General features: G+C 38.1%; 1 protein-coding gene across 1 annotated transcript in view; it reads right to left on the bottom strand.

Annotated features, from left to right (window-relative positions):
• LOC114658276 (uncharacterized) overlaps positions 1 to 17,011 on the bottom strand; it is a 100,722-nt gene that overhangs the window by 69,827 nt on the left and 13,884 nt on the right. The window contains exons 4-5 of the mRNA XM_028810438.2: positions 14,488 to 14,609; positions 2,237 to 3,035 (exon numbers count right to left, since the gene is read on the bottom strand). Of these exons, the coding sequence (XP_028666271.2) occupies positions 2,237 to 3,035; positions 14,488 to 14,609 (921 nt within the window). The remainder of the gene's footprint in view (positions 1 to 2,236; positions 3,036 to 14,487; positions 14,610 to 17,011) is intronic.

Raw genomic sequence — 17,011 nt, 5'->3', positions numbered from 1 at the left:
ATTTTTTAAATTTGATTTTTACTACACAAAATTGAGAAATGCATAGCATTGCATAAGTACACTGTAACATAAAATGATGCCAACCCTACAGCAGTCAAGAGTAGAGTGTTGATTTCTTGTTCATTAGTTTCCGTTTGTCTGTAGGCGTGAGGGTGTGTGAGTGTGTGCCCCATAATGGAAGGCATTCCATCTAAGGTAGGTTTCCACTGACTGTTACTAAGTTTCCTACAAGCCTTTCACGGGACACATAAGCCATGGACACAAAATGGATGGACAGGCATTTTTTTCTGCATATATTCTACAGATCTTAGTGGTAAACAATTCACCCAATGCCTATTGCGAGAGTTGGCAGCGAGATACCCATTACACGGCACATCCACTAACTCCTGAATAATTTAAGCTACATACACGTCTTTTCTTTTATGCTGAAGGGAAAATGGAACATCTGATGAGATATCCACACAGCTACAGGAAAGAGAGTACAAACTCCAAACAGACATTGGATATGATAGGATTTGAACTCAGACTGTAGGAACTACAGCACCATTTTGCTTATGTATCATGTAAAGATATATAAAAAACACATTTTGTTACCTATCAAAGATATATAAATTTGATAGACTGTCTTTTCAAAAGTTATAAAGTTCTGTTTGAGGTAAACCATTACTATGTATTATACTATGTGTATCTTATAGACTACCTACATATGATATACAAAAGCATAATTTTCAAAGTCATTGCTGAAGCTGAGACAGAAGAGTGTTTTCACTTAAATGCTGAAATACATATCTGAGATCACCTAGTGGAAATTATGGGGAAGGGCACTCAAAATTTAAAGCACAAGAATAAAATCTGAATAAAATTTCACTTTATGATGCTACCATCTTTCAAAAATGCCTCACATAGACTGGGGCAATTCTATTACTAGCTTAAGGAATTAATTCAGTCATCTGAATTGTAATATTTCTTACATTCTCATTCCTAAAGCTGGGACCTGGTTAAAGGCTGCCATGAACAAAGTTCAGCTTACAATTTTCATTTTCTATATATTCTTACTGAAAGAGTTTTAATGGTATCTATTCATTCATTTTTTAAACTCAACTATTCAGCACCGAAAACAAAAAAGGCATCACTTCTTTACAGGATGACAAGTATATTACAGGGTACACACACAATAACCCATACACCACCCATATATTTGCCAGTAATATACACATCTTTGGGATGTAGAATGAAAATTAGAGAGCCAGAGAAAAACCCAGGGAGACATGGTGACAACATGCAAACTTCACTTTTAGTTTTAATGTTAATATGGGGAAAATATTTAACCGTGATGCTCAATAGTGAGGCTGTAGGTTGGGATTATACTTAAATACTGTTGTACATTTCACTACAACTGTGATTACTATTGTATATCAGACTCACACAGAGCTTTAGATTTTATATCTGAAACAAACAAGGTAATGCCATAATAAACTAAAGCAGTCAGTGAACATCTTTAAAATGACAAAAGAATATCTCGCTGCCCTGATATGCAGCAATTTCTGAGTTTAGTTTGCACATTTTCCTAACATGCATGGGCTTTTCCTGAGGGTTCAAAGATTTTCTATCCAAATCAAAAAATGTATGCATTAAGTCGAATGGCAAACAAATTTGTTAGATTGTTTATGTAAGTGAAGGATCCTCACCCAGAGCCAGATGCTTCTGATGATATCAGGAGAGGCTCAGATTCTTCTATATTATATAGTAAGTGGGTTCAGGAAATGTATGGATGGACTTTAGCCACATGTTAATATGGTACTTATGCAATGCTGTTTTGCAAATAGTTTCTACGAGGTGTTTTGAAGGTCTTGACACCAGGCAGCAGTCATGCATTATACTATAAATTAAACTATAAATAGGCACATTATTGAGCAATATTCAAATTGCATTTTGGGATCCCACAGTACTACTTAAACCCCTGAAGAATTTTGCTTTGCATTCACATAATCTGCATCTCGAAAATTTGAGCTGAAAAGGTCAAATACGTACTACTTTTTTCAAGTGAAATATACTAAGTGTGCCAAAATAAGCAGCATTTGCTATACAGTATTTCTCACATGTGCTCCTTTTAGGGAGCATCAAGCTGGCTTTTGTTCTTGCTTGGCCTTTACTTCATTACAAGCAACAAATAGCGCAAAGCAGTGAAAACACATTTAGCAATGCAGTCTGCAACAAAGGAAAGTTTTTACTCTACCGTGCTGTCCGCTTCGCCTGCACCATGGCCTGGGGGCTCATCCTGGTCTTCTTCAGGAGCTTCATCATCATAATAGTCATCTTCATCTTGCTTTACTCCAGCAATGTCATGTTGGTCATCTCCTGCTCCATCTTCTGCTCCATCTTCTGCTCCTGCACCTGCTGCTGCTCCTTCCTGGGCACCCTGGTCCCCCCCTTCCTGACCCTCGCCAGCACCTGCCTGATCACCTTGGGTCTGGTCAATTCCCTCATTGCCTTCGCCACCAGACCTGCCAGCTCTTGACTGCTCTTCCAGGGCCCTTCGAAGCCTTTCAAGTTCATCCAAACTAATTCCATGCAACTGGGTAGCATCATCTCCTTTATCAAAAGTGGTCTGTGTGCCCCAAGATACTCTGCCATCCCCACCATCCTCAAAAGATGCTCTCTGAGAGCCACGGTGCCTCAGAGATGCATGTTCTAAATGGCGGGCTTGTTGATCCAGGTCAGCTTGGCTGGCATATAGGGCATCTTTGTCATCCTCAAGCTCACTCCCACTGAAGTCATGGTCAGCTCCATCCCTCTGACCTTGCACAGACTTCTCCAGTAGTTCAGCAAGGTCTTCATCACCCTGCCAACGCCTCTCAATCGAGATATCATCACCAAGAGAAAAGGTTGTGTCTTCTTCACCTTCTGTCAAGTGGTGCCCTGCAGCAAACCCTTCAAGGTCCTCACTTGAGGCAGCCATTAACCCACGACGCCTTTGTATATCATGGGAGTCATCAAACAACCCAGAAGCAAAGAAGTCAGAATCTAGATGGTCTCTAAATAAGAGAAAATTTGGAAAAACATAATTAGTACTGGGAAAGGAAAAAAGAAAGAACGTTAGCATTTCAAATTTTTCTCATGGTTTAAAAGAGACGTGTGCTGTAGCTGAACAGTGCCATACATAGAGTCAGCTGTTAACCTACTCAAGTGTCATGGGAGTGTAGCAGTTTCTTCAAAGGTCTGTAAAAAGAAAGTGGTCTCCAAACATGAAAACAGGATCCCATGCACAAGAAGTGCCATTACAATCAGCTCCAGCTGCTCGAGTAAAAAACAGCAGAATGTGAAGAAGCTCTCCAGAACAGAAGAATATGAAGAAGCTCCATGCTCCTCTTAAAACTCTTAGTAGGCAATTCTGAGGAACTGTTCTTGTGTAAAGGAAAGACCAAGTTATTGGGTTGGGGAAACATTTCATAAACGTAGTTCCTACATTTGGTGTGAAACACTGAGCTTTGTTGTCACCAAACCATTATTTTAAATCCATTTTCCATGCAGTAGGCAAACATATAGAAATACTGTATTTATGCAATGTTTCTGACAGCTCCACCAGTCTAGAGACAATAGCTTTGTGTGGAAACGTTCAGCAAAGGGAACATTTTGTCAGCATTATTAGTAGTTTATTTCTACTAGCCCTTGTGCAGAATAACTAGATTAACATGAGTGTTTCAACCGCCCTCCACCCTCATTTGCATACAGCAAATTACATGGATTTCACTTCATGGTTTAATTTATACTGTTAACATTTCAAGCTTGGGAATTTATTGAAAAGCAAAAGCTTGATCTGCAATGCTGTTTTAGAATGTGGTTTGTGAGGCAATTTATTAAATTCAGGAAACACTACCAGTCTCTGCTGGAAAAAAAGAATGTAATTTATGAATTCCATCTGCGGTGGATTGGCACCCTGCCCAGGATTGTTTCTTGCCTTGTGCCCTGTGTTGGCTGGGATTGGCTCCGGCAGACCCCCGTGACCCTGTGTTCGGATTCAGCGGGTTGGAAAATGGATGGATGGATTTATGAATTCCATGTTAAATTACAACCCTTCCATATCTTACATTACTGTCTTAAGCCTTTCTAGCTTTATCTTGTACATTCTAAAAAGGTCTGAACAGGTAGCTTATTTCCTTGAGTAGACTCTAACTACAGTCATGACTCGGTTAACAATGTCCCCATCTAACGGCGCTGCGCTTTCATGACAGAGCTTCCATTAAGATACAATAAATGAAATGACACAGAGGCCACAGACACGGCATATTATATCCAAAGTCAGAATGGCGAAAATGGCATAAGACACAGAGGCACACTCTAGCCCTTAATATACATCAACATGCTTAACAGTGAAATCGATCAATAGTGCTATGGTTAGAACCATATGCCTTCATTAATCAAGTCAAGACTGTATATAAAAGACACTATGAATGATAAAGGCATCAAATAAAATCCTTAGGTAAACAAGTATAGTCAACACTAAATATCCTAATGAAATACAGTATTACATTACATATATATGTGTACAACAAACACAAAAACAATTTATTCAGCGTAAGTCAGTTCATAAATCTCTATTCACTTAATATTCACTTAATATTCATTTTTAACTATGGTCTACTTGCTAACTTATTTCGTATACCTTTACCTCTTTACAGCAACAGCTAGAATCCACCCTATGTAATACCTCCAAAATTTTGAACACTTATATTAATATCAGATGATCATTTGCTTAAACTAAAAGGGTTAATTTCCTTCTGTCTGTGCAAGCTGACCACAAAATATACTAGCAAGGAAGAGGTTGGAAGCATGCAGTTATACAGCACATTGCCACAACAACCACACAACAAACCACTTCAGGACCACACTAGTTCAAATGGAATGGAAAAACAATGTGAGGTTTTTTTTTTACAGTGGCTGGAGTACCAATCCTGCCACCATCCCCCAAATTTTCCCTTGCAAGTTGGAGGACCTGCTTGCAGGGCTGGATGCAGATTAACGTCATACCCAGGACAGTGAAATCGCAGGTTAAGGGCCTTGCTCATGGCCCAAACGGAGTGGAATCACTTCTGGCACTTACAGGATTCAAACTGGTAACCTTCTGATTGCCAGCCTAGATCCCTAACCTCAGAGCCACCACTCTGTTACTAATAAGGGACTCAAGTTTTACAGATGTATATATTCCAAGTCCAAAAAGAACATGAATGACAGTTATATTTCAATTATAACTAATTTTACAAGATGAAATTTCATTAAGTACAGAAGATGCTAAATGTACGTGAAGTACTCAAAAGGAAAATTAAATGTAACATATAAAAACACTTGAATTACATTATTTACACTGCTGAGAAACTAAATTATTAAGTACTCCAAGCGCATGTAGTATAAAAGAAACAGTCATGTGTATTAAGGAAATAAAACAGCTTGAAATAGAAATAGTTTTAGAATATACTGAAATAACACTTATGAGGGGTTAACATATTCATAGTACTGTATATAAATATACTAAAGTTTATAGTATAGACGTTTTGGTGTCGGGCGATATGTCTCGTCAATGTCTTAACAGCCGCGATACATTCTGCTGTATCTGTGGCGAATATACACTTGCGCCTCAGAGACATTGGATGACTGCTCTTGTGAAGAAAGCTTATCATCTGTATTTCGGGTGCAAAATTGGTGATCAAGACAAGGAATGGGCTCCTCACATTTGCTGTGTGACATGTGCTGTCAGTCTGAGAGCCTGGTTCAGAGGCACTCGAAAGACGATGCCGTTTGCTGTTCTGATGATATGGCTAGAACAGAAAGACTATGCGACGGACTGTTACTTCTGTTTGACTAATGTGTCTGGTTTCTCTGCCAAAAACAAGAAGTCAATTGAATATCCTGATCGGCCTTCAGCAATGAGACCGGTGCCACATGACGACAATCTTCTAATTCCGAAACCACCAGAGGATTGGACCTTAGATGAACCAGATGAAGAAACTACAATGCAGGATACTGACAATGACATTGACCCGGATTTTGAACTGTGCACAACAGGTGATCCACATCTGATAACACAGTCCGAATTGAACGATTTGGTCAGAGATTTGGGTCTGTCAAAAGCAAAAACCGAGATGCTGGGTTCGAGACTGCAGGAATGGTGTTTGCTGTCACCAGGTACGAAAATTTCTCTGTTTTGAGGCCGACATCATGATATAACCAAATTTTTTGCACAAGTCGACAGTCTCTGTTTCTGTTGTGACATTGAAGGATTGTTCTCGGCCTTGGGTTGTGATCACAACCCATAAGAGTGGCGTCTCTTCATTGATTCGGCAATGTTAAGCCTGAAAGCTGTTCTGCTACACAATGGCAGCATTTATCCTTCAGTACCTGTTGGCTATGCAGCACACATGAAAGAAACGTATGAGAATATGGAACTGTTGCTGAAGCACGTCCAGTATAGCAGGTACAACTGGAATATCTGTGGAGATCTTAAAGTCGTTGCTCTGTTACTAGGACTGCAGCTCGGCTATACAAAGTACTGTTGTTTCATCTGTGAATGGGACAGCAGTGCCAAAGAGTCGCACTATTCTCGACAGAACTGGCTGCTCCGTAAAAAGTTAGTTCCAGGACAGAAAAATATGGTACATGAATCACTTGTCGACCCAGCAAAGATATTTTTGCCTCCTCTTCATATAAAACTGGGACTCATGAAGAATTTTGTGAAAGCACTGAACAAGAAAGGCGAAGGTTTTCGTTATTTAAGACAGATGTTCCCAAGAATAACTGACGCCAATATCAAAGAGGGCATTTTTGTTGGCCCCCAGATCAGACATGTTATGAGTGACAAGCAGTCTGAAGATATGTTAGTTATGCCAGAAAAAATTGCCTAGAAAGCCTTCAAAGACGTTGTTGACAATTTTCTGGGCAATTACAGAGCCCCAAACTACATTCAGCTGGTAGACAAACTTCTCAAAGCATACAAGACAATGAAATGCAACATGTCACTCAAGATTCATTTCCTCCACTCACACTTGGACTTCTTCCCCACAAATCTCGGTGCTGTCAGAGACGAACACGGTGAAAGGTTTCACCAGGACAGTGCTACAATGGAGAAACGATACCAGGGCAACTGGAATTCGTGAATGCTTTCTGACTACTGTTGGACACTGCAACGTGATGCACCAGACATTGAATACATAAGAAAATCAGGAGCAAAACACTTTTAATTCTGTAGATAGATAGATAGATAGATAGATAGATAGATAGATAGATAGATAGATAGATAGATAGATAGATAGATACTTTAATAGCTTATGCGAAACATAAACGTGACTAAATACGTTATTGTCAGTAAACATATGTCTATTTCTCAGAGTTCCTACGTGATACAGTAAAACCAAAACTATATTTGTGCATACCCAGTAGGTACCTGTCACAATCAGCAAAAACTTTTCAGGAAGCAAGACTTTTCAAAAAAATTGTTGTGCAGTGTCATCTGCTGCTCTGCTGGTAGAAAGGCCCATTACTGACAGATGTGATTGGCTCAGCAAGAAGGGAAACATACAGATAAGGCAATAAACCAGGAGACCTTTTATTTAGGTTAGCATAAAAACAGGTAAAAATATGTATATCAACTAGAGATACTGTATAATGATATTAAATAAGGAGGTTTTTTAATGAGACAGCCTCAGTACTTCTATGAAGAACCAGCTGATCCAGAGTACTCCAGGGTCACATGTTAAAAGGAACCTTATTCACAAAAGAGCAGAGAAAAGCAGAGGCAAGGGCTCACCTGGCACCGAGGAAAAAAGGTAATAGAAAAGGGAAGAAGGCTGAAGATTAGAGAGAGAGAGAGAGAGAGAGAGAGAGAGAGAGAGAGAGAGAGAGAGATAAAGTGTATGTATTGGGACAGATGCGGACTTTGTTGATAGCTAAGAGAGATTTAACTGTGATTAGCCTCATAAAGGGTGTGGAATCTTGATACTAGAGTTTACTACCTCAAACTCAGCTTTCTATATTAACAGACATTTCTGTGCATTTATAAGTGGATCCTTTAACAAAATCTTACTGGTAAACTGGTCTCACCTAGTTATGTATGAAAGTAGGCCTATTAGTTCACACAAGTAAAATGTGTATGTTAAGATGAGAAGACCAGTGACAATGTGACATATACACTACATAAATGGTGAAAACAAAAATTAGGTAATCAACAACATTTGAAATACAACTGGTTCCATTTCTTTTGTTTTTCCAATTGGAGCACAGACAGGTGAAAATGTCACAAAGTGACACTAGCCTTAACCAATACACCACACTGCCTGCCAAAAACTATGCCCAGCTGCCACAGTAGTAACGGTGTAGCAGTTTAACTGGCACACTGCATCACACACTCACCAACATACCTTTCAAATATGCATATTACATTTGTGCTCTCTCTACTTTTGTCAGATTTTAGAGTTTATACAAACATATTAATTTTGCTTCAAAAACCAAAAGAATGTTGTTTTACCCATATTGCTAATTGCCATAAATACAGTGCTTTGTAGCAATAAATACATTTTATTTTGGTATCAACAATTAGAGAGGCTTATTACATCAGCAGTGTAGGTAAGCCAAATAGCCATGTCATTTAGAAACTTCCCTCGACTTTCACTTGCTACAACTATTCACACTGCCAGTGCACAGAGTCCAATATGCCTAGTGCATGGTCCATGCAACATTTCCCTCACAAACAGAAATTTTACAAAAACAGTAAGAAAATGGATGGATGCTTAAAAGCACACCCATGGACATGTCTGAAGTAATCAGAGAATACATTTGAAGCCCCCATTAAGAAACAGTATTAAAAAGCGATCATGTCATCATTTTGTCTCCTCCGACAACATCATAACACTACAAGTTGAACATTTAAAACTTACATTTGATCAGTCCTATCATTGCGCTCACAATGCATGCATGAAGCTACTTATGAACTCTGTAATCAGGTAAAAGTGGTAATACCAAAGGCCTAAGTATGACTGTTTTTTTTTTTTTTTTTTTTTTTTAAATAAAGCATGATTTTTGCAGTCACATGCTGAAATTCTTCTGTCTTGGAGACAAAGTATTTCTATACATAGCTTCTGGTTTTCTTTCCAACATGTGGAGATGCTCTGCTATGTCAACATCTTCACCAAGAGCCACTTTTATATTTAATTGCTTTTTTTTTTCTTTTGTAGTCACATTTTTCTCAAATATTACTTTACTTTACCTTCTGGACTAATTTGTCTACTTGCAGTCATTCACAACTCCAGTACCAACTGCACTCGATAATACCACTACTGGGAAAAAGCTAAAACCATTATGTTTTTCGGACACTGGTATCGACTGGTACTGAAAGTATTGGTTCCTTTAACATCCATATTCATGAGAAACAGGAATATTGATAACTGAAAAATGACTCAAACATAAGTGATGCAAAAGGAACAATCAAACTAAGACTAGGTTTGGGCATTTCCTTAGGCTCATTTAATTAAATAGTGACAGTGATAAAAAACAAAGGTATTAAATTGAGAAGTGTTAAAATATTGTGTCCCACAGCTGGTGTGAATAGTGCTAAAAAGGAGAAGTCTATCAGGAAGAACAGTTGTAGAGAATATTCATACTTCTGGATCATTAAGAAAATTCATTGCACTATTTTGTGTAAAAAAAAAAAAAAGGCAAACGTTTGTGGACACCTGACCATCACAACTAGATGAACTTGTTGGACATTCCATTCCAAAATCAGGTGCATTCACATGTAGCTACAACAGCCTCCACTCTTATTTCCACAAGATCTTGGAGTGTGCCCATTCAGCCAAAAGAAGATTTATAAGTGAGCTACTGATGTTGGATGTGAAGGTCAGGCTTGAAATTGCATTCCAATTCATCTGAAAAGGTTTTCAGCAGGGTTGAACTCAGTGCTGTGTGCAGGCCCCTGGAATTGCCCCACACTTTATGCACATGGTTTTATCCACAGAAGCACAGTTATACTGGAACAAAAAAGTTGGAAGCATACAATTGTCTAAAATGATTTTGTGTGGTGTAGGATTAACAGTACCCACAGGTCCTAGCCCAAACCCTTAAAAACAGCCTCAGGTCATTACCCTTTCTCCACCAAACTTTACAGTTAAACACTATGCAGCCCAGAAGGCAGTGTTTTCCTCGCTTCTGTCAAACCCAGATTAATCTCAGATTGTCAGACAGTGAAACACGATTTATCACTATAGAGAACACATTTCCATTGCTCTAGAGTCCAAAAACAGCATCCTTTACACAAGTGGTTTTCAAACTTTGTTCCCTCAAGGCCCCCCAATGCACCATGTGAATATATGAGGGCCCCCAACACATTTGCCCTCCTATCTGTTTGCTGCTGTCAGAGTTTGTTTTCTCTGGATTCGGCACTGGAATGTTTTGATCTGCAATAGCCACATTTAAGATATACATTTTCTCTCCACACACAACAGGTCAACATAAAAGACAAAAGCATTGTGTATTGTGGTTGCAACGTTCAGGCAAGACAAGTAAGGATGGGAAGCCCTTACACCTGTGTGGCTTTAAAAAGTGAGCGCAGCAGCAGCATGTATAAGTCAACCTACCATTTCCTTTGTAAGACTGTTGTGTGATTTCAATAAAATCAGTAAAATTATATATATAAAAAAAAATAAGACTGTCACCTAAGGGTATCACCCTAAGGTTTTGATGACAGTGAGGCATGTCATCTTCTTTCCATTTGTCCTTATTGGTTAGCTGCGAGCAGCCCATTTCTATTCTAACCATAGATTAGTACTGTAGCTGCAGTATATATGAAACTCATGTTAAAGGGAGTCTTCAAAAACAGTAACATTCATTGCGTGTTGTATGTAACATATTGTGGCAACCCAATAAAGTACTTTGTTTAAGAAGAAGGCACAGCAGAACAAGGAAGTGGCTTCAAAAAGATCAGAGTATAATTAGTAATAAAAGATGATTCACTAATTATGGCAGCCCAATTTCTAGACCAAACTGGTAAAGGGGGCATTTGAAATGCTGGTGGAGGGCGGGGGCATGGTGTAATAAAGTCCTAAAAATCCACATCCGAATACAGGGCTTGCTCACTAAATAATATCCTTGTGAAGCCAGCGACAGCAACACAAAAGCAGTACTTCCACTGCTGAGCGCAATGATCACAGTACTTCTCACAGGTACATTTTTGCTTTCCATTAGTCCCCACCACAAAATGTATCTTTAATTAGCATGAGATGATAAAGCTAATTCACATACAATATGCAATGCTGTACAAGCTTCAGGAAATAGTGTATTCTCTGAACATCAGACAAAAAAAAAATACTGATCTTGGAAAATGTGAACATTTATTTACACACATACAAACACACACTATAGTAGCGGCCTTGGGTCTGGACCTGAGGAGCACGTCCCTCCAGGTTGTTACCATACAATGCGATGTGCATGGGCACCAACTCCTCATAAACACTGAGAGAAGGAGGCAAAAAAGTATAGATTATCACTCAGCATTAAAAATAGCAATCCTCACACTGGCATACCACATGAAACAGACACGTCAAAGTAAAATCAGATAATCAATGTGGCAATATCATAGCATCAGCAGACTTAATATATTGCTAAAGAGTAAGTTCAATCTCTCAAAAGGACATACATAAAACCTTGAATTAACACCTTAAATATCTTCTGTTGTTCATCAATGACTTAACGATTACACTCATCACATTAGTTATAGTTTCATTTTTACCATTGTGACTTTTCTCTAGCATCGTTCCAATATTTTTAAAAGTTAGTATATGAATAAGTCACTGGATTTGTATGTATATCATAGGGTTCATTCATAACTTTGTTGTTTCATTATTTTTTAATGTTAAAAAAAAAAAGTTACATGACAACGTCACCCTCACCAAAGTACTGCCTGAGGTAATTACCATCATCATCATCATCACATTCCAAGCGCTGATCAATAATAATAATAATAATAATAATAATACATTTTATTTATATAGCGCCTTTCCCATGCTCATGCACAATCACAAGAGCTTGAGTGGGGGAGCTTCATATGATGATTGGGGTAGGGGGGCTTAGCCTGGCTAAATGACCCTCTGGAGCTAAACCTGACTTATGATGTTCTACCCCAGGTCATACTGCCACTATTGCTGTTCACTGTCTCTTTTATTTTTCTGAACCACCACACTGTCAATGATAACTTTGCCGGGTTTTCTTTTTATCCTGCTGACAAAAATCACCTGGACTGCATGTGGTTTTCAATATAGCTAACATGCTCACCACCACACTGGCCAACCCTTCTAAAAGAAAAGCCTCCTGTTCCTGCTCCTTCTGCTCATTCCTTCTTTTCTATTACACCCGATCATGGTGCCACCCATTTTTTCCTTTCAGTATCAGTGCTTTGCACATTGCCCAGATTTATATGACAGGCAGCTCCCTGTGATGCCGAATCCCTCGCCAGACCCAACTGTTGCACAGCTGCCACGTGGCATCCAACCAGAGATACTACAGTATTTTGAATATTGATGAAGCAATCTATTTTAAAACACAAGTTTGACAGCCATGCTGTAGCTTGATTTTTAAGTATTGCGAGTATTTTGCAGGTATTTCGTTATTATTTTCATTCATCTTGCAGACTCCCTGAAAGTTTAATGGGCCAGGGCTTCCCATTTGAGAACGTCTACTTTACACTACTCCAGCCAACACTTGATATTGCGCATAGTGACCATGGACTTGTGTGCTGATGCTCCGCCATGGAAACCCATGTTATGAAACTCCTGATGCATATTTCTTGTGCTGATATTGCTTTCAGAGGCACTTTGAATCTCTATGGTGAATTATGTCACAGAGAACAGCAAATTTTTACATGCTATGCGCTTCAACACTTGGTGACTCCACTCTGTAAGCTTACGTGGTCTACCATTTTGTGGCTGAGCTGCACTGAGCTGCTCCTCATGGTATCTGCGTTTACAATTGACTGTTGCCAGATCTAACAGAGCAGAAATATCATGTGCTGACTTGTTACAAAGGTGGTCTCTGCTAACACTGCCACCTTTAAAATCACTGTACCCTTCAGTATGACCCATTGTACTGACAATGTTTGTCAACGGAGACTGCATAGCTCTTTGCTATATTTTGTGTACCTGCTATAATGGGAATGGTTGAAACACCTGAACTCAATCTGAAGTAGTTTCCACATACTTTTGGCCATATAGTATATTAGAAGAATAAAACAGACTGCATTCTTTGGCTAGGTTAAGTTCTGAAAAAAGAAACAAGGAAGGACAATGTGTTAAGAAAGATATTTGCTGGAGACAGTGCAAGAAGAATATTCTGAGATGATATAGCACTTGTTACTGCCCATTTTGATACTTATTAGTTTGGAAAAACAGAATACAGCTGGGATTACTCTCGTCTCTCCACTTTCACTTTTGGTACTAAACTGATGGTGAGACAGGAGTACTCTGACTGACAATTGCATCAAATAATGCCAATTAGAAAATCAAGTAACGGAAGAGTTTTAGACACCCAGATCTAGAGCAAGAATAACAAACAATAATAATTCTTTACATGTATATCGTGCTCTTCTCACTACTCAAAGCGCTTCAGTGAGTGGGAAACCACTTCCACCACCCCTAATCTGTAGTTTTCACCAAAACAAACAATTTAAAGATTACAAAGAGACTAAGAATGCCTTCTCATTGGTCTGGTCTCATTAAAATCAATGGAAATGGGGCAGGCTGCCACACTGATAAAGAATACTCTAAGTGAGACTGTACTACAAGTATAAACTTGATGTTTTAAGATCTGCCAATACAGTAGTCATGCATTATTCTGACAAATCCGGCACTTTGGGCTATCCAGAATCTAAATACGAACTCTGAAGCAGCCTCCCCTTAAAAATGAGGATGAAAAAAGTCAAGATGAAAAGCTAGAAAGCCTAGTGAGCTTTCATCCAACAGAACTCCTGGACTAAGAGTCAGCATGAATCACTAAATCAAGTTAAGGACAAAGCTGTTAAAAGCAAACAAAATATCAAGCTCAGGATGAGTGCAAGTGGATTTCTACAGGGTGTTGTCTCGGTCATGGCATATGGTTATATCAAGTTCAAACAACTGGGGACATGGATGGAGAAGACAAACCTATCCCACTAGACAGGTTAGAGCAGTATCACTATGTATAATGTTTATCAAAGAAAGGCAGAAATTCAATGACAAGTGCTTTGTATAAGTAAGACAGTAATATTGATAGAAATCAGTTGTATATCAATCAGAATACAGCTGTGCCAGTGCTGAATTTTATCACAGAATCCACTGTCATTAGATGGAATGATAACAGCAAGAAAGCACCTGAAGACTGATTCACTTTCCACACTCCCTTCTCTGTATGTGGTCCTTGGCCTGTCCCTATGGTGCAAATCCCCTGCTTCCTTATACCTGGTAAAATGCAACTCACTTGTCTTCACCAAAGCGATGACCCTTCGCACTCTTCAACTTCTTTCGAGTTATAAACCCTCTGTAGGTGGCCTGGATCTTCACAGCTGCTTTATGCTCTTCAATAGTGAATGTGTGCCGACCCTTTAAAAAAAAGACTTAGCATTTGAAAATTGTAAGTCTTGTTTACCAAAGCTCAAAGAATAACAGAAAGGTGACATGGAAAAAGGAGATGAACAAATTTCATTCCAAGCCTGTAATTCTAAATGGAACCTGAAGAAATTAAATAAAAAAAAAAACAGGCAAGTCCAAGTATAGAATACATTGGTATCTGCTAACCCGTAGTATTACGCGCACTTGCACAGTAAAGATTACATTACAAAAAACTGAGAATAATGAATTAATGCTGAAAGTCTGCTGGAAAAGTATTATTTCTAAGTTATGCGCATCTATTATTGTTTCTCTAGACATGGTTCCTTTTCCAAAGCAAAGCTTTGTGAATGGCTACCCCTAGTGGAGAATAACAAAAATAATGCTTAAGATAGTTTTCAAGGGGATAACTCTGAAGGTTGACTTACCAAAAAAAAAAAAAAACAAATAATGACTTGTAATTCTGTTATATATAAATATTAGGGAAGTAAAAATCCATAAATGAGTGTAAATCTTGACTTCATTTTTCATATAACAGGGAATAACAATGAAAAAATGTCAGGAGAGCTTCATGAAAAACTCCACTCAGAAAGGAATCAAACTTGTACCAGATCGCAGTTTGTATGTATTGTGTCATATGATCAGAGCCACGGCTTCTCTCAGTCCAGACCAAAGTGCAAACTTGTGTCCTTTCCTCCATGCGGATGACGATTAACAAACATTTTAGGCAGCTGAATCAAAGAGAAATCCTTTTGCTCATTTAACTCTTCTGAATCGGTGTCTTGCTTTTCTTGAACCCTGTTACATTTATAACAAAACACCAACAGAAACTTGTCATCAGGCACCACAAACTACTGTTGATTGACTGGCAAGTTTTTCACCCATCACCCATCAATGTTCTTCTCTTGTTTTGCACTTGTGCCTTGCCTTTCCATACACATGGATTTGCTGAAACCCATGCAACTCAAACCCCCTCCCCTCCAAGTTTTTGTATTTCATTCCATAAGGCTGCCATCCCCATTCTTTGAAAATGCCATAAAATTGTCTACAGCTGACTGTGCTTCGGGTCATTTTTAGATAATGTTTTACAATAAAGGCAAAAACTGCACAGAATGTTTAAAGGAGAATAACATCTATTTTCCTTTATTTTATAATATAGTTATTGTCAAAACATTTGATTCACTCATCACAGTCCACTTTTATCCAATTTAATAGTGGTTTGTTCTCTAGTTCAGTCCACAGGCCTTCTATATTTATAGGTTTTCATCCCAACCAATTTCTTCTTTTAAATTTATCTTATCTTAATTAAACTTGCTCTTATTTCCCAAGTTCTAAAAACTAACAACTTATTATGGTATTTTTTACTGAATGAAGCAAGAATTTACTGGCTAGATACACAACCATTCATTAGTTTTGCATTAATACTTTGATCTTTTTTCACGTTCTACTTATTTAAGATATTATTTTAACAGTAAAATAGCTCTTTTATCGCTCAATGTCATTACTATTAAAAGTGGTTAAACATGACAGAAAACAATTAAAATAAAAGTGACACAACAGAGTTAAGCATGTAAAGATATGGCAAACAAATATTTACATTTTAAACTTAAGACACTTACAGTACGTGTGCAATTCCTGAATATCCAAGATTACAGAGAAAACCTTTGAGCATGAGTGAGTATCTTTTATTCAGTGTTTTCTGGTAAACTACAACCTACAAATTCAAGTTCTTATTTTGGCTTGACAACAGATTGGTTTGATTTTTAGGATAAAGAACTTGGCTTGTAAGTCTAAAGAACATTTTATCTTCTTGCCCTATATTCGCCATTCTCTGTATTTTTCTGAACTCAACAAAACCGCAGTAAAATGTGGTGAAAATACATTAGCTATATTGCAGAACCCATATAGGGGTACTTTGAAAAGTTATTCAGCCCCCAAAAACTGTTTCCACATTGTATTGTCCCATATTCAAACTAACAGTGTATTACAATAAGGACTTTTCCAAGTCCTTTTTTTCAAGTCTGTCTTTTCTAGATGATCTACAAAACAGTGTATATCATGAAAAACTAAAAATAGCAAACTTATAACCTTTGATCAATTTACTAAAAAGAAGAAAAAATCAGAATTGTGAGATTTACAAAGTATTCATTCCCTTTGTAAATATAAAGCTAATTATGGATGACCAGCCAATATGCTGATGGTCAGTGCCTGTTGGCTCAACTGTTCTTAATGAATTTATGTCCAACTATATAGCAGAGATTTTCCACAAAGCAAACCAAAAAAAAAGACAAGAAAGGATTCAGGACAGAAGGATATAATCAGACCAAAGTGCAGATTTGGAGGAGGTTAAAAGACCATCTTAATGGTACTGAACATACCTGCAACCCCAGAGATCA

The sequence above is a fragment of the Erpetoichthys calabaricus genome, chromosome 9, assembly GCF_900747795.2.
Source record: "Erpetoichthys calabaricus chromosome 9, fErpCal1.3, whole genome shotgun sequence".
NCBI classification, from domain to species: domain Eukaryota; kingdom Metazoa; phylum Chordata; class Cladistia; order Polypteriformes; family Polypteridae; genus Erpetoichthys; species Erpetoichthys calabaricus.
Note: the sequence above shows the minus strand (reverse complement) of the source record. Positions and strands in the feature narration are given on the sequence as shown.